We start from the raw sequence: 19112 nt of genomic DNA on the forward strand, positions 1-19112 counted from the left end.
ACCTGACCTAGAGTTCATCCGTTTGTACAGATCAAGTAAATATTCAGTAGATTTCCTATCTATTTCACTCCTAGGGACACCATGACTAAGTAGCCAATGCCATAAGTCCATACAAGTTAGACTATTCTGATTACTGCTTTGACTCCGCTGTCCATTACTGTAACCATGCCCCCCTTGTCTTCTCAATTGAGTGCTGTAACTTGTCCTCTACTACCATGGGGTCTAATCTTAATTCAGTTAGGGCAGTTCCCACTGTCAAATTTGATTTACATAAAATAGCAATCAGAGCAGCCTTTAAGGATGCTGGAGCTCCCTTCACAAATTTGTTCCTCACAGTTGTCATAAAAGGTATGCCCTCTGGGCACTCCATGTGTGGGTCTGTGGGTCTAACCTGTATAAATCCAATCTTGCCTATTTTCCTAAGCCTTTGGATACCTTCTTCTACATATGTTAATGCAGGTCTGGCACGTCACCTTGAATCAGTGTAAGCCACTGCTTAATCCATGCTTCAGCAACCCAACCAAATAAACTATTAGATCCTTTCCTAACTTCTCAAGCTGAAACACTGAATGAAGAATCTGTGCTTAGTGGACCCATATCAATAAATTCAGACTGATCCATCTTTATGTTCCTTGCACCATTATCCCACACCCTTAATAGCCATTCCCACATATATTCCCCAGGCTTCTGTCTGTACATATTAGAAAAGTCAAGCAGTTCTTTTGGAGTGTAGTGTACCTCCTCCTGGGTCACACTTTGTACTTCACCTTTTGGGGATCACTGGGACTTAAGTCAAGTTATAGGTCTAGAAGCCAGAATCAGTAGTGTGGAATTATTTCGAGAACATTCAGCATTGTCTTGTAAAGGATCTGCCTCAGGCAATGACTCAAGCAAGGGCTCTTTAGATGCAGCTGGGCTAGGGCTAATCTCTTTGGTTGGGAGCGGAGGGGCTAATGGTTTTTCTGGGCAGGGTGGTTTAGCAGATACTCATGAAGCAATCTCTTCAGATGGGAGTGGTCCTGCTGGCAGGAGTGATTCAATGGAATTTAGGGGCTCAGTGTCCCTGGCTTCCTGTATTTACCCATATGTCCCCATCCCAAGTTTCAGGATCCCATTTCTTCCCAATCAATGCCCTTACTTTAACTTCAGACACCTCTCAAGGTTGGCAATTGAACTGGCATTGTAATTCAGCCACTCTTACAATAAGACTTTGGGTTTGGTTTTCAGCAATTTCAGCTCTGTTACTACAAGAAATAAGGCTTTCTTTCAAAGCACAAGCGGAGGCCTTGAAGTCACTTATGCGACACTTGAGCTTTGACTCTGAAACCCTGAGCGCATCGCTTTCTTTCACCAGTTTGTCTAGCGAAAGTACGACAAACCAACCAGCTTCCTTATACTTCTCATTCTGACAAAACTAAAGAAAAATATCACACATGTGTTCACCCTGAGCCTTGCCTTTCACCAATACCTGATCTACTGGTGGTGATATTTTGCATATTTGTATCATCACCTCATGCCATGGATTGGCAGTGCCCTTTCTACTGCTGGAAGCAGAGTCATCAACATCTTTAAGACTAATCAGACTTAAGAACCAATTTAGAAAACACATCCTTACAATTTTGTTTCTCTAGAACCGCTCTCACTACCAAATGTCTTAGGCTGGGTTTTCTAGAGAGGCAAAACCAGTAATACACACACACACACACATATATATATAAAGAGATTTATATCAAGGTAACGGCTCATGCGATTGTAGAGGCTGGAACGTCCCAAGTCCATGGATCAGGATAGAGGCTTCTCTTGATTCATCTAGCTGCAGGGGCTGGCAAACCCAAGATCAGCATATTGGAGAGCAGGGCTCTTGCTCACAGGCTGTGAAGACTGACGAATCCCAAGATTACCAGGCAAGACCACAAGGCTTCTCCTGATTCACATAGCTGCAGAGGCTAGCGAAGCCAAGATAGACAGGTCGGAGAGTAGGGCTCCCACTCACAGCCTGTGAAGGTTGATGAATCCCAAGATTGGCAGATAAACTGACAGCTCAAGTCCCAAGAACCAGAGGTCAGATGAACAGGAGGCAGCCACAGGATCCAGAGTGAGCAAAAAGCCAGAACATCTGCTTATATTCAGATGCAGGCCACACCCTCAAGGAAACTCCTTTCAACTGACTGGCTACTCACAGGAGATTCCAACATGGGAGTGATCACATATAAAACACTGAGAATCATGGCCCAGCCAAGCTGACAGTCTTAACCATCACAAGGGTCTTCTTTTTCACTGACCCTCTACTTTACCAAGCATGATAGCCTTCTCCAGGGACTGGTCCCTCCTGATAACATGTTCAAAGTAAACAAGTTGAGTCTCACTATCCTTGCTTCTAAGGCGTATTTTGGCTGTACATCTTCCAACATAGATTTGTTCATTCTTCTGGAAGTCCATGGTATATTCAATATTCTTTGCCAACACCATAATTCAAAGGCATCAATTCTTCAGTCTTCCTTAAACACTGTCAAGCTTTTGCATGCATATGAGATGATTGAAAATACCATGACTTAGGTCAAGTGCACCTTAGTCCTCAAGGAGACATCTTTGCTTTTTAACACTTGAAAGAGGACTTTTGCAACAGATTTGCACAGTACAATACATTATTTGATTTCTTGACTGCTGCTTCCATGGGAGTTGGCTATGGATCCAAGCAAAACGAAATTCTTGACAACTTCAATCTTTTCTCCATTCATCATGATGTTGTTTATTGGTCCAGTTGTGAGTATTTGTATTTTCTTTATGTCAAAGTGTAATCAGGGCCAGATTATCCGGTAGGGAAGGTAAGCATGGGCTTACTTGTGCTTACTTACGAATCTGTAGTGACCAATTTCACATCAAAGATGTGGTGAGACCCATGTGAAATTGGTCACTACAGATTCATAAGTAAGCACAAGTAAGCCCGTGCTTACCTTGTTTACTGAGTCATCCAACCTTGTCAGGGACTGCAAATTTGAAAAGAGGCTTTGATTCTGTAGGAAGGTGCTGTGGCTGACAGGTGCCAGCCATACCTAGAAGCAGAATCTTTGATGTGGAAAAATGTGAAATTGTTCACTACGGATGTTCTGTTAAATAAGGTAAGCATGGTGTTTACCTTGCCTACTGGATAATCTTCCTCTTGGTGTAATCCACACCGAAGGCTGTAGTCTTTGATCTTCATCAGTAAGTACTTCAAATCCTTTTATCTTTCAGCAAGCAAGGTTGTGTTATCTGCATATCGCAGGTTGTTAATGAGTCCAGCTTCTCAGATTATTTGCTTAGCATAGAGATTGAATAAGTGTGGTGAAAGGATACAACCCTGATGCACACTTTTCTTGATTTCAAATCATGCACTATCCCTTTGTTTTGTTCAAACAACTGCCTCTTGGTTGATGTACAGGTTGGTTTCTCATAAGCACAATTAAGTGTTCGGGAATTTCCATTCTTCTCAATGTTATCCATAATTTGTTATGATCCACACAGTTGAATGCCTTTGCACAGTCAATAAAACACAGGTAAACATCTTTCCGGTATTCTCTGCTTTCAGTCAAGATTCATCTGACATCAGCCATGATATCCTTTGTTCCACATCCCCTTCTGAATCTGGTTTGAATTTCTGGCAGTTCCCTGTTGATGTACTGCTGCAACCGCTTTTGAATGATCTTCAGCAAAATTTTACTTGTGTGTGATATTAATGACATTGTTCAATAATTTCCACATTCTGTTGGGTCATCTTTCTTTGGAATGGGCATAAATATGGATCTCTTCCAGTCGATTGGCCAGGCAGCTGTCTTCCAAATCTCTTGGCATAGATGACTGAGCACCTCCAGCGTTGCAACTGTTTGTTGAAACATCTCAATTGGTATTCTGTCAATTCCTGGAGCCTTGTTTTTCGCCAATGTCTTCAGCAAAGGTTGGACTTCTTCCTTCAGTACCATTGGTTCTTAACCACATGTTACCTCCTAAAATGGTCCAATGTTTACCAATTCTTTTTGGGACAGTGACTGTGTATTCCTCTTATCTTCTTTTGATGCTTCCTGCATCATTCAATTGTTTGCCCATAGCATCCTTCAATATTGCAATTCGAAGCTGAATTTTTTGTTTAGTTCTTTCAGCTTCAGAAATCTGAGTGTGTTCTTCCTTTTTGGTTTTCTAACTCCAGGTCTTTGCAAATTTCATTATGATACTTTACATTGTCTTCTCAGCATACCTGTCTTAATTTATTTTCCAGATGTGACGAAGATGGGTTCCCTTTAAATGCTTTACAACAGGATTTTGAACAAAACAGTTAATTTTTCACCTGTTCTACTGGCAAAGAATGAAATTCTACTACTGGCATACAGAAAGTGAAGAGTAAAAAGCATCTACTATGCATTCAACATACTGAAATCCAAGATTCATCATGACAGTCAATTCATGCTAACTCAGACATTTTTTAAGTGTCTTAATTAAACAGAAGAGAATGTTTTTGATGTGAACCATTGAAACATATCTGATGCTTGAGGTTCACAGACATATTGATTTATTGATGTATGTATCAGCAAGCAATTGGGTATGCCACTTAACTGATATTTCATGGAAAATGAGATGAAAAGGTGGTTTTACTACCACCTCCTTTTTAGTATAGCAACTTCTAGACAATCCACAGAGAATGTACTTGGCTAATAGATGAACTTTGTTCTCCTTTCATTTGGAAGAAATACCATTTGTAACAATTTGTCAAAGATTACTAAAACATGAGGAAAATTTGGTATAGTTTATAGTAGGAAAAAATTATGAAAAGCATTGAAAAGAACTATTATATATACATACACACTTTTTTGTCAATGGTTGACTTGCTCTAGGAATGACAGCATTCTCATATTAGATGAAAAATTACATGCTTTTTATTTAATTATAAATGTTCTTAGAAAGGATAAATGAAAATATTTCTCAGCTCACACCTCCCTTCTTCCTATCATTTTATTCATATGGTAGCATTCATGCAACCATCCAAAATGGCATACCATATCATGAATTGTGTTTATTATTTTATTTTTGCCCACCACCATCTCTTTTATTTTCTACTTACTGATCATAACAGAAACTGTGTTCACATTGGGGTTGAAAGAGCAGCGTCCTTTTCCAGATTCACACTTGGAGTCAATCGTAAAAACTTGGTCCTTTATTGGAGATGAAATTGGAAATGTTAACAATACATAACTTAATACTTAGTTAAATAATTGTTTTTTAGTAAAATAAATCATCATCAAAAATAATGTGCTTTCTACTTGGATGTTTATGACTTCTAAATTACTGTATTAAGATGTATGTAGCATATAACAAGAATGCATCTGTACATTTATAAGCTAAATTTAGGTCTAGTTCTCATCACATTACATTCCCCACAGGGCTGATCCAACATAGAGTTCTCAAATCAACATCAGGAAAAATCATTTGAAAGTCAAGAATCATTATAAACCCGAACACGATGTATTGGACATTGGCCAAAGAAAGAAAACTGTCCACAGAGGAAAAATGTGTATAAGGATGACAACATTTCTAAAACAATTAAGACGTTATTTAAAAACGAGATTTTAAGTTAATTTTGTTACATAAAGCATTATACAAAAATAGTAATAATTTAGATAAAATTGTGTCATTTACTCTTTATTTATTCAACAAAAATTTATTGAAAAAACTTACGTGCTGCAGAACCCTGGTGGCACAGTGGCTAAAGTGCTCGGCTGCTAACCACATGGTTGGCAGTTCAAACCTACCAGCTGCTCCATAACAGAAAGATGTAGCAGTCTGCTTCTGTAAAAATTTACAGCCTTGGAAGCCCTGTGGGGCAGTTCTACTATGTCCTATAGGATCACTATGAGTCGGAATCAGCTTGATGGCAGCTGGTTTTGGTTTTTTTTTTTTTTGGTTTACTGTGGACAAGGTATAAAGATGCATTGCACTAGCCAAATCTGCTGCAAAAGACCTCTTTAAAGTGTTGAAAAACAAAGATGTCAGCTTGAAGACTTAGGTGTGCCTGACCCAATCCATGGTGTTTTCAATCACCTCATATGTATGCAAAAGCTGGAAGATGAATATGGAAGACTGAAGAAGAATTGACTCTTTTGAACTGTGGTGTTGGCAAAGAATATTGAATATACCACGGACTGCCAAAAGAACAAGCAAATCTGTCTTGGAAGAAGTACAACCAGAATGCTCCTTAGAAGCACGGATGGCGAGATTATGTCTCACATACTTTGGACATGTTATCAGAAGGGATCAGTCCCTGGAGAAGGTCATCACACTTGGTAAAGTAGAAGGTCAGCGAAAAAGAGGAAGACCTTCAACGAGATGGACTGATACACTGGCTGCGACAATGGGCTCAAACATGACAACGATTGTGAGGATGGTGTAGGACTGGGCAATGTTTTTTGTTCTGTTATACATAGGGTTGCTATGAGTCAGAACTGACTCGACAGCACCTAACAACAACAACATGGGCCAGACATTGACTAGACACTGAGAATAAAGTAAACAAAACAGACAAAAATCTTTGTCTTCAAGTAATTTAGAATCGAATGGGGAAGACTGAAAATGAGGAGAATAAATATAATGTGGAGTATGTTGTAGGTCTCTGGGTGGCGCAAGTGATTTGTGATTGGCTGCTAACCTGGAAGTTGGCAGTTTAAACTCACCCAGTGACTTCACACAAAAAACGGCGTGGTGAACCACTTTCATAAAAATTACAGCCAAGAAAACCCTACGGAGCAGTTCTACTTGGGAACACATGGGGTCGTCATGAGTTGGTATCAACTCCATGGCAATGGGTTTGGTTTGGTATGTGGAGTATGTTAGAGCATGCTCAGTGCTAAGGAGAAAAATTAAAGCAGGAAAGGGAATTGGGCAGATCAGGGATTGGGTGACATGAGTTCAATTTGGTATATGGTGGTCAGGGTAGTTCACTGAAAGGGGGCAATTTTGTCGGTATAAATATTTATCTTTTTCTAATATAGTTACTACAAGCTCCTACTAAAATTCAAAGGGAAAAATAGTAACTTTTGTAGGCTAGATAAAATGATTAAAAAAACCAAACCCATCAAGTCTGACTCATAGTGACCCTATAGGACAGAGTAGAACTGCCCAATAGGGTTTCCAAGACGGTAATCTTTATGGAAACAGACTGCCACATCTTTCTGCCATGGAGCAGCTGGTGAATTCAAACCGCTGATCTTTCTGTTAGCAGCCAAGTGCTTAACCACTGTTCCACCAGGGCTCCTTGATCAGATGATACAAACTCGTTGCCATCAAGTTGATTCTGACTTATAGTGACCCTAATGGACAGAGTAGAACTGCCTCATAGGGTTTCCAAGGAGAGCCTGGTGGATTCGAACTGCTAACCTTTTGGTTAGCAGCTGAGCTCTTAACCACTGCCCCACTAGGGCTCCTGATCAGGTGATACAGGAATTTAATTAACAAGCTAAGGCTTTTGGCAATTTTCTTAAAAGAAATGTGGACCCATTAATATTTTGGCATGGAAATGAAAGGATCAAAACTTTGATTTGAGAAGACTGGACTTTACCTTGTGCTTTAGGCAGTTTGGGAAAGGTCTACTAGCTTTGACATGACCTTGTTTCTACTTTTATCTGCATTAAATAAATATTTGTGGATTGAATCAATAAAATAAAAATATAAAACCAGAAAGAGAAGTAGGTGATGGAAAATTATGAAAGAAGACATAGTAAAATGTTCCATGGTCATAGACGCCAATAAAGTTATCAAAAAAATTGAGAATATTTCCAACAGAGTTTAATGTTATAGGTTGGTCCAGGAGAAGAGACACTGACCAAAGAAGTCAACTTAGTCATGAAAGAATCTTGCTCATTAATCAACCAGTTTTAGTTAATGGGTGGGAGTGAAGGTCTAGAAAGATTTAACAAGGACATGGTGAAAACAACGTAAAAGGAGAGAATATAGTCTACTCGTCTGAGATGTTTTGTTGTGAAGTAAAAGAAAAAGAAGAATTGAAAAAACTGATAATGATTTTAAGGAAAGAATATGATTGTATTCTTAACGGAAAAAAAAGAAGAAGTAAATGCAGGGGAAAGAATGAGGATATAAAGCAGAGCGATAGAGGTTATTGATAGATCAAGAAACTTTATTAGTAAGGAAAATGTATAACTTTTCTTCAGAAAAAGAGGGAAAGCTTCAAAGAGATGATGAAACATACCACAGTGGTGACTAATTCGCTTCAAAAAGTACAGAAAGTAATTTGGATGCTTGTGATCTTGTCACCTGTGATATTCTAGGTCAGTCAAAGTTATCTTCTTGTTGAGTGATAGGGTTAGGGACTTATATGAAATTCAATTATTCGAATAAATGTTATAGAGATATCGGATAAAATCAACCACAACCGCAGATGAGACGTGTCCAAGAATTTGCAGCAAAATTAACCAATTGTTGCTTTTTTGTCATTTATTGTTTATTAGTTTGAAGTTATGATTTTTTTCGTTGTTTCTTTACTTTTTCCCAGGGACAGAAGACAGGTAGTGGAGATTGTGGGTAGAAGAGAAGTATGGTTAGGAATTGATGTGACAATGGATTCTTCGCTCTTTTGGATGATCACTATTGAAATGCTGTAGGAAGATTTTGAATGTCTCACGGAATAACACAAAGGTCATAGGGTATAATGAAGTGTGTGATGCTCCAAAAGTGAACTAGGATCATAGACTATGTTCTAAGATCAAATGAATTCCGATGAAGATAAGCAGATGAAAGGTGTTGGATAGTCTCTCAGATAATTTAGTAATTAATGAGTGAGCTAACTTAACCTGGTTTATTTTTTAATTGGTTTCTAATAGATGAAAATGTTACATAGTGTTAGCAATGAAGACTAATTCTCTCAAAATACAATTTTCTGCCTCATAATGTGGTCATTTATGCCAGGGGATCTTTTACCTGAAACTAAAGGAAAATAAACGCATATCTGAACACTAAACCGAAAAACCAAACTTGCTGCCGTCAAGTCGATTCCGACTCACAGCAACCCTGTAGGGCACTTTAGAACTGTCCCATAGGGTTTCCAAGGCTGTATGTAAATCTTTAAAGAAGCAGACTGCCACATCTTTCTCCCTCAGAGTGGCTGGTGGGTTCGAATCACCGACGTTTAGGTCAGCAGCTGAGTGCTTAACCACTGCGCCACCAGGGCTCCTCAGCTAAACATTAGATGTTGATAAAACTATACGTCTATATTTACATATTGTTTTATATACTACAGATATAAAAGTAATATTATGGTGAAACCATTTGACTATACACAAAATGTATAAAGTTTAAAAAATCATAATCCTTTTCATTGCAAAATTGGCTCTTAAGATGTCATGGACTGAATTATGTCCCCCAAAAAATATGTGTATCAATTTGGCTGGGCCATAAGCCCCAGTATTCTGTGGTTGTCCTCCATTTTATGATTGTAATTTTATGTTAAAGAGGATTAGAGTGGGATTCTAACACCACCCTTACCCAGGTCACATTCCTGACCCAATGTAAAGGGAGTTTCCCTGGGGCGTAGCCTGCACCACCTTTTATCTCTCCAGAGATAACAAGGAAAGGGAAGCAAGCAGAGAGTTGGAGACCATCATAACACCAAGACAGCAGCACCAGGAGCAGAGTGCGTCCTTTGGGCCCGGGGTCCCTGCGCCTCAGAGGCTCCTCGGCCAGGGGAAGATTGATGAGACAGACCTTTCTCCAGAGCTGACAGAGAGAGAAAGACTTCCCCTGGCACTGACGCCCTGAATTTGAACCTGTAGCCTACTAGACTGTGAGAAAATAAATTTCTCTTTGTTAAAGCTATCCACTTGTGCTATTTCTGTTAAAGCAGCACTAGATGACTAAGACAGATGTTCACATATTACTTAAATAGATTATATAAATTAATGGAAATGCTTCCTCTTTGAAATGTATCTTTCAAAGTGACACTAAAGTAGTTCATATTTACGAAAGTGATTAAAAAAAAAGTACTCCATGCTGGTGTTCCAAAGGAGATTATTTTGTGGACAGGCTTTCCAATTAAACCTTGAAGTATATATATATAGCAGGCAGTTTGTACATGGGAAAATGATTTTATTTGAAATCTGCACTTAGAAAACTGCTCTGCTGTTGTTGACTCACACGGTAACTGCACAGCCTTCATCGGCATGTCTGACAGACTGCAGACGTGAGGCAGCACTTTATTTAATCAACTGATCACAGGCAGGTGGTTCTAACGACAAGCTCAATACAGTTAACTGTTTTCTTCCAAAAAGCATAGCTTTAGTTTTCCTTTAAGAGTTTTAATATTTCATATAATTTTGAACCACATTTGGAAATGACTCAATTTGGGATCAAATTGTTATCACTCAGTTATTTTTAAATAACTTTTAATTCACCAAGAGTTCTACGTGTGCAAATCATGTCTAAAAAAAAAGACATTTAGTAATAAAAGAATATAGAAAGGATCATTGTTCAATTATATTAGTTTTACAGTAGATTAATTATTGTTAAAAGGAAAGTAAACTTTATAGGATATATCAGTAACCATATTTAATCCTTTCCACAATTCTATTCTTTATTATTAAATTAGGACATTCTTCAAGAACTGGATTTTCTAGAATTTAGTTGCATAATGAAACCAAATTAAGATAATTTGAAAGAATTCAGTAGAAAAATAACTGTAATAAGTAAAACAACATGTTTATCTGAAAGAATGTGGGGAAACTTTTTTGGTCTATTCAGTTTCCTTTGTTGACAGATATGGACTGGGATAAACACAGTCTTAAATATAACAGGTGAAGTTCAACCACCTTTATATTTGATTACACATGAGCTGTATGTTTGACTAAAAAACCAAACCCATTGATACAGAGTAGAACTGCCTCACAGGGTTTCCAAGGCTGTAATCTTTATGGAAGCAGACTGCCATATCTTTCTCCCATGGAGCAGCTGGTGGATTCAACCGCCCACCTTTTGGTTAGCAGCTGAGCGCTTACTACTGCACCACCAAGGCTCGTTATATATTTGACTAGTCTCTAGCAAATGCTTTGACTCACAGTACCGCATGTCATTTTAACCAATGTAAGAATAAAGCTAGCATGACCTGGTATAGGCTGATGTTGGTCTAAAATCAAAGTATGATTAATTATTTATATCGAACTTCTTTTCAGCAAAGGCACTTAGCGTCCTCCCTCATATACATCTTACAGTTGTGTAGCTCATAAAGGCTTACCAAATTTGAGAAATAAGTAAGAAATTAATTAAAATAGATTTGAGAAGGTAAGTTTATGCAAAAATATTTTTGTGTTTTGAAGTAAATTTATCAATGCTGTCAATTCAATGTAATTATGAAATTGCAACATTTTTCTTTATTTTTTTATAGCTTTTCCATTCAGAAATCTCTGTATTTTTTAAATGAAGACAAACAGCTATACCTTCAGTAACATGACAGACAGGAACCAAATGTAAAACAATTGTGCTTAAAGGACTTGAAAATATTTTTATGGATACTGATTATATTTCTAAATATTTACTCTAAAATACAGAGTTTCAAAAAATCTTTGACACTAACACCAAAACTAAGAATCACTTACCTCTGATCTCCTCCCTCTGTTCAAATAAGTACAGACTGGACTGAAAGCACCACTCCCACAAACATACAAATGAGTGCGGTTGAAAGCCTGAATTACTCGGACGAAGTTCCCACAGCCATGCTAACAGAGTAGAGAAAAAATTGGTTTATACCTCAAAGACTTCTATTGCTATTTCTATTAGTTATAACTTAAGACTTTGGATGATAGGCAACAATAAGGTAGCATACTATCCTAATGTATAATCCTGTATCTTTGATAAATTATGGATATACCTCATAAAGTTAGAGAATATTCACCTAATACATGGAAGTACCAAAGTAAAGATTAAGATTTGGTCTATTAAAGAAAAAGAATGACATCAGCAATGGTCACAAGAATCTTACAGAAACAGTCACTCAACAAATGTTTGGTACCTACTATATGCCAGGCGATAGTCTAGCCCTTGAGGTATCCTCTGTGAATAAAACAATCTCTACCCTTGTGAAATTTAATTGAACAGTTTTCATGCATGCCCTGGTTTTGCTATTTCTGCTTGTATCTTTAGTAATTCTAATATTTCATTTGAACATGTTCTTATTATAATATAAATATTATTCAGTAATACTTTTCTATACGTTTTCATTTCTTCTCTAACTTTTTTTTAAATAAGTAACTGAGCCAGGACTTGAACCACGGCTATGCTACCATGCAGCTTTTCTGTGGGAAGGAGCTTACAAGCAACAAGACAGATTCCCACACTATCTGTTGCACTGCACCCACAAGAAAAGAAAAGGAAAAACCGGTCAGTTGAGTTAATTATTTGAAATCATTATCTAGCTTCTTTCCAGGTCCACTGAGCCTGCCTTAATTTTGTCCACATTATTTCTGACCTGGACCATTGTGATTGTGTCAGTTCCATCGGGCAAATATTTACTGAGCTCACATTCTATGCAGGGAACTGTGCGTGGTGCTAGAAACACTTGCATGAATAGATTCAACTGCTGCTTTCAAAAAAGAGAGGACATGCTATATTAGGCTGTAGAAGGTGCTATATTAGGGCTATATTTAAAAAAACAGCAGTGGTACAGAAGGAAAGAAGAGATGTTAAGTAATGCTGAACTGTGTATAAAGGTTTGAGAGAAGGTGTCATTTGAACTGGGTCTTGCAGAATAAGCTAGAGATTCTGACAGGCAAGAGGGAAAGGAAAGAATTTACAACAGAAGACAGAGCATGAGCAAACACAACAGGGGCATGAGCATGCAGGGATCGCTTGGGGAATGATGCCTGCCATGGATAGAGGATTACTATGAGATGATACCAGAGAGGCATCTAGAGTTGGTCTGTCATCATGCCGTACACTGTTGATGGACAGTAGAGAGTAGATTAGAGCATGCAGATCTCAGAGCCAAATGACCTGGGTTCAAACCCTGAAACTACTTTTTACTAGCTGTTTGGCCTTGAGACAGTTCCAACCCTGTGAAATGGACAGGGCATTTGTCCTGTACAGAATTTAGCACAGGTTCTGACTATAGTATACATCTATAAAACACTGAGGGAATGAATGAAAGCTAGTGGTAGAAACTTTAGTATAAAGAAATAGCATGGATGCCTTCTTTTATTATTTAATTCTTTCAAAACTATTTTCTGGTACAATGCTAATTAAGAAATCAGGCTGCTAACATTATGTAGAATATAATAACATTTTATTTCATATACACATATGTTGTTGTGTGCTGTGGAGTCAATTCTGACTCGTATGTATCTACATAATAAATTGCTAGAAGGATATATCCTAAATTAAGAGTGATTATCTTTGGGTAGTACAATTATTTTATTTACTTAACAGTTATATAGCACTTACTGTGTGCTATGTACTGTTCAAAGCACTTTTGCAAATATTAATTAATTAACCCTCTTAACGACGTGATTAGGTAGGTACTACGAGTATGTCCATTTCACAGATAAGGAAATTGAGACACAAAGAGTCCTCTTGGTCAGCGCTAATAAAAGATTGTTTCTTTTCTGTTGCTTTTAGGTGCTTTGCTAGGCTTTCTAAAATTTCTGTGTTGAAAATGTATTAGTTTTACAATTTATAAACATATATTATTTAAAAAATACACTGGAGCACAAGTGAACAAATCTTCAAAATCTTTGACTCTTCTTGGTCCATACTATGCAATGGAAATAAATACCTCCTTTTTCTTTTGTCTTGGTCTATACCTCTTTTGTTTGAGGAGTAAATCAAAGTATTTTGATAAAGTTACTTCTAAGGAAAATATCATTTCCAGTAGTTTAAGATTATCTGGTTACAGGAATAAAGAAACTGATATTCTATAAATGAAGTTTGACACAATGTGTTTTATATGTATATATCTGTCTGTATATACATATACACACATACATATTCCTGGTTAATTTTTCAATGATCACTTACAGTGTTTAAGCCTTGGTGGTGCAGTGGTTAAAGCACTTAGCTGCTAACCATAGGTCAGCAGTTTGAAACCACCAGCCGCTCCATGGGAGAAAGATGTGTCAGTCTGCTTCTGTAAAGATTTATAGCCTGGGAAACCCTATGGGGTAGTTCTACTCTATCCTATAGGGTCACTATGAGTCAGAATCGACTCGATGGCAACAGCTTGGGTTTGGTTTTTTGGTTTTACTTAGTAAATTCATTAAACTCTAGCTACTTGGGTATATGTTTGACAGCATGTGCTATTGTTTAAGCTCAATTTGTTTATAGTATGAATAAAATATTAACATTTAGAAATAAATAAAGCATGTAGAAATGTGAAGACATAGAAGCAGGAAGGGAAAGGGAGGTGGGTTACTTACCTTTAGTTGAGGCAGAAAGTTAGCTATATTTCCACCAAGACAAAGAATTTTCTTTCCAAGCCTCAGTTTATTATAGTAGTATGGTATATTGTTATCTGGGATCAAATTCTATTGAATTATGTTCTCATAAATTACATGTTTTCTCTTTTGATAATTGTAATTAAAACTTCGTATAAAAAAAACTGTAAAATTAAGAGATGCTTAATTCTGCTTTTTTTTTCTTCAATTATTATACCAGTACAGATTTTAATGGTCACCACTATGTGTTTTACTTAGTGAAGATGATTAATATAATATTTGAAAGCAGAAAATTTTTTAATTTCTCCAAAAGGTACTTCTAATGTTTTTGCATAATGATTTGCTATAAACATTATTAATCTAAAAATATTAATAAACTCATCATCCACCCTGTCCTACCTCCAGCCTCTGACAGATGTTTGGAACAGATCCCCATACTTTCTTCCTTCCAACTCCATTTATTCAGATCTGGTTTATTAAATCAAGAAATTTTATTAAGTGCCTACTATGTGCAACATACAGAACTGGGCACTGAGGATAATGACACCACACAGAGTTTACAGTCAGTGAAGGGAGACTTACAATTAAAAATGGAATGGAACTCTCTGAAATAAGTGCTAGAGTATTTCAGGTGTACAAAGAGGGAGGGGGCATTAGCCCATTCCCAGGTGGGGAGAGAATGTTCTCCAGAGAAATGACACCTACACTGGGACCTGAAAGGATGAGTGGACACTTCCCAGGATAAAAAGGTAAGAAAATAATTGAAAGAGAAGAGAATCATATGTAGCATATACCAAAGGCTGGAACATGGAAAACGCACAGCCTATTTGGATTTCAATGAGATTGAAATAAAACAAGGTGAAGATTTAACATAAGACCTAATGTCAGCTATATTTTCCCATAGATTTTTCACGTTCAGGTATCATTCAGGGATACCTTTAAGTTTTGCCAATTGCTATACGGAAGGGAAATAGCTACTGCAGGACTCCAGACTACATATTTTTAGCTCTCAGTTGGACAAGTTTGCTTTTTCCAGTTAACATTGTTCTGCCCTGGGAAATAACAGTCAAACCAATTCTTGTAAATACCTGTTCTGTCTACACAAGTGAAGAGATTGTCTGAGGAATCTATCTCACTTGATAAATGCGAGAGACAGAGGAAGTGCTCTTTGATTAGGATGCAGGAAAAAGGCCAGTGCAACTTTAGCTAAGCTGCTCACCCTCTTAGTGATTACGTTTCTTCATCTTAAAAGAGTGGATGATGACAATAATGTCCAACTTGTAGCATTAGTATGAGGATTAAAATAAAGCCCTTAGAACAGTGTCCCGCCTGTTCCATTAACTGTTGGCTACTATTATTTGATAATAGTTGCATATATGTCTCATCATCCTTACTGTTGTTGTTAGGTGCTATTGCATCGGTTCCAACTCATAATGACCCCGTGTACAACAGAATGAAACACTGCCCAGTCCTGTGCCATCCTCACAATCGTTGCTATGTTTGAGCCCGTTGTAGCCACTGTGTCAATCCATCTCCTTAAGGGTCTTCCTCTTTTTTGCTGACCCTCTACTTTACCAAGCATTATGTCCCTCCTGAAAACATGTCCAAAGCATGTGAGACGTAGTCTCGCCATCCTTGCTTCTAAGGAGCATTCTGGCTGTACATCTTCCAAGAGAGATTTGTTCATTCTTCTGGCAGTCCATGGTATATTCAATATCTTCACCAACACCATAATTCAAAGGCATCAATTCTTTGGTCTTACCTAGTCATTGTCCAGCTTTTGCACACATAAGAGGTGACTGAAAAAAACATGGCTTCGGTCAGGCGCACCTTAGTCTTCAAAGTGACATCTTTGCTTTTTAATGCTTGAAAGAGGTCTTTTGCATCAAATTTGCCCAATGCAATGCATTGTTTGATTTCTTGACTGCTGCTTCCATGGGCATTGATTGTGGATCCAAGTGAAATGAAATCCTTGACAACTTCAATATTTTCTCCGTTCATCATGATGTTGTTATTGGTCCAGTAATTAAGTAATTAAAATTAAGTACTTAGATGATATTTACTACAACTAAATTAGATTTTTAAATCGTTGGTTTCATTGAGAAGTAAAATAAAAATGTGTTGTTATAGACTGAATTGTGTCCCCCCAAAATATGTGTTGTAAATCCTAACCCCTATACTTATAGATGTAACCCCATTTGAGAATAGGGTTTTCTTTATTACATTAGTATGGCTATATCATTGTAGGGTGTGTTTTCAGCCAATCACTTTTGAGATACAAACAGAGCAGATTAGGCACAGAGAAGCAAGCAGAGATGCAGGAAGATAGATGCCTCGCCGCATGAAGATTACCAAGGAACTGAGGAACAGAAGCTGAAATGAGGTAAGAATCTTCCCTTGAGCCCACAGAGAAAGAAAGCCTTCCGCCAGAGCCGGCACCCTGAATTCCGACTTCCAGCCTTCTAAAATGTGAGAAAATAAATTTCTGTTTCTTAAAGGCAACCACTTGGGGTAGTTCTGCTATAGCAGCACCAGATAGTTAACACAGTTGCGATGCAGAAATGCTAAAGATCTATTTTGCATCATTTTTCTATCATTGGCCTTTAATTAAAGGGCGCTTACTCTGTAAGCGACTCACATTTAAGAAGTGAGGTGGATTCCTCAGACACTCTCTTCTCCTGCACAGACAGAACATGTGTTTGAAAGAAGTAGTTTGGTTATTATCTCCCAGGACCCAACAATATTGGGTGGACAAACAAAACCTGTAAGCTGAGACCTAACAGTACCTAGAACAAAGCCCTCTGCTGGCTATTTCTCTTGTGTACAGTAATTGGCAGACAATGAAGATATCTATGAATGATATTAAAACACGACAGAACTATGGGAAAATGTAAGCATGCACTGGAAATTCCATCTAATGACTTTTAGTCATCATAAGGTAAATGACAGAGAGTTTCTATTTTGCCAAAAGGAGTAAGAAGTTAAATGACTTGGCTAAGATTCTCCAGAAAGTCAGCAGCAATTTCTGGAAACAGAATGTGCAAAGGTATTTAAATCCTACACCTTCTCCCTGTGGCAGTTGCTATGAATATGAAATACTAATCTTTTTGAACAAAGGACAATCAAATTCAGTAATTATAGCCATGGGATATTATTGTGGCAAAAAGCAAGACATAATCAGATACACATCAATGGGAAAATCTACATTCGAGAATGAAAGAAAATAGTTCAATTCATGGACAATTACTGAAATAACAGCTTCAGGGGAGAAAAAGTCTTCTCTGCTACATTATACTTCATTCTATTATTGGCTTCCTAGAAGCCTATTGTAATGTACTCTTTTGAAGGTTTCTTCCACGTTTTTATGTATTTTTCCCTCCAGATTGTGGTCTAACAGATCCCTTAGATGGCAAATATGCCCTCTGAACATTCTTCTGCCCATTTTTTAATACCCGTCCTCTAAGGTGAATAATAAAACTGAAAAAGTGAGACCCAAAGCTGAGTCAGTCCTGATGATCTCTTTTGCCAAGTATGTCCCCCAGTGAGACCCAAAGATCACACACTCCAAGCCCTGCCATAGCCCTACTGTGACCCAGACCTTTTCAGAACCTTACACTCGGGATTGTTCAGAGCTGATGAAAATACAAGTTTCATTTCCACATTTCCTTTTTCCCCAAGGACTAGTCTTGCTATGTTTGAGCTAACCTGATGAACCTCTGAGGCACTCACCGCCCAGGCTCAGGGCACGGCCTTCACTCCTGCAATCGGCATTTCTTGTCTCCACTGCACAGCTTGGTCACACTTGTGATATTAAGTTTAGGCTATTATGCTCTGACCTCAGCCCTCAGCCCTTGTGTGTGTGTGTGTGTGTGTGTGTGTGTGTGTACATGTATTTACTAGTTTTTCTACCCAATCCCTACATTTCAGCCTCATTCCTGCATTTGTATATATTTCCAAGCTCATTTAAATAAAGTTGACCTACTCAACAAGACAATAAAGTTAGTGAGAGCTATAACTGCCTATTTTTGGACAAATTAAGAGTCTAGCAACTAGGACTATGTCAGACACATAACAGGTGCACAATAAATATTTAAGTAAATGAATGAATGAATGAATGGGCAGAGGAATCTCTTTACCAAATTATTTGTGAAGGAGTGGAACATTTTATACTTGTTTCCATTACATTATTTTTCATGATTTGAGATAAAAAGGTGAAGTGACATATATGCTTTATTATAAACATGAAATTACATGTGAATATTAAAGATATGCTGTGTATTTCTTTTCTAATATTCAAGAATAATTTAATGTGTCAGTTTCCACAAGTCATTTGTAGAAATCAACATTGATTTCTTCCTGGACTCTTAATATTGAATCCCACCTCAAAGAATACAATTTGTAAAAGTGTTACACACTGTAGATTTATTAATATCTGTCTCAACTGTTGTTTTTATAGTTATTTTTAATTAACAGTGGTACTGTTCAGCAGGGGTGATTTATGCCCCTGGAATGTGCCGGCTAACCACTACCGTTTTGCAGACAGTCTTTCTCTGGAGAAGCCCACATGGTATCTGGGAGCTGCTCCAGACATTTGCATTATCATTATTTCAGAAGCCTGCTGAGAATTCTGCAGGTTGGATCCACTTGGAGCAGGAGCTA

At 37.6% G+C, this 19112-nt stretch overlaps 1 protein-coding gene across 2 annotated transcripts in view; it reads right to left on the reverse strand.

Moving 5' to 3' along the window:
- Positions 1–19112, reverse strand: part of SEMA3C (semaphorin 3C) — a 194911-nt gene that overhangs the window by 79722 nt on the left and 96077 nt on the right. For both annotated transcript variants that reach the window (XM_004381469.1, XM_023736040.1), the window contains 2 exons: positions 11625–11744; positions 5093–5183 (listed from right to left, as the gene is read on the reverse strand). In XM_004381469.1, coding sequence (XP_004381526.1) covers positions 5093–5183; positions 11625–11744 — 211 coding nt within the window. The remainder of the gene's footprint in view (positions 1–5092; positions 5184–11624; positions 11745–19112) is intronic.

The sequence above is a fragment of the Trichechus manatus genome, unplaced genomic scaffold, assembly GCF_000243295.1.
Source record: "Trichechus manatus latirostris isolate Lorelei unplaced genomic scaffold, TriManLat1.0 scaffold00085, whole genome shotgun sequence".
In the NCBI taxonomy this organism is placed as follows: Eukaryota; Metazoa; Chordata; class Mammalia; order Sirenia; family Trichechidae; genus Trichechus; species Trichechus manatus.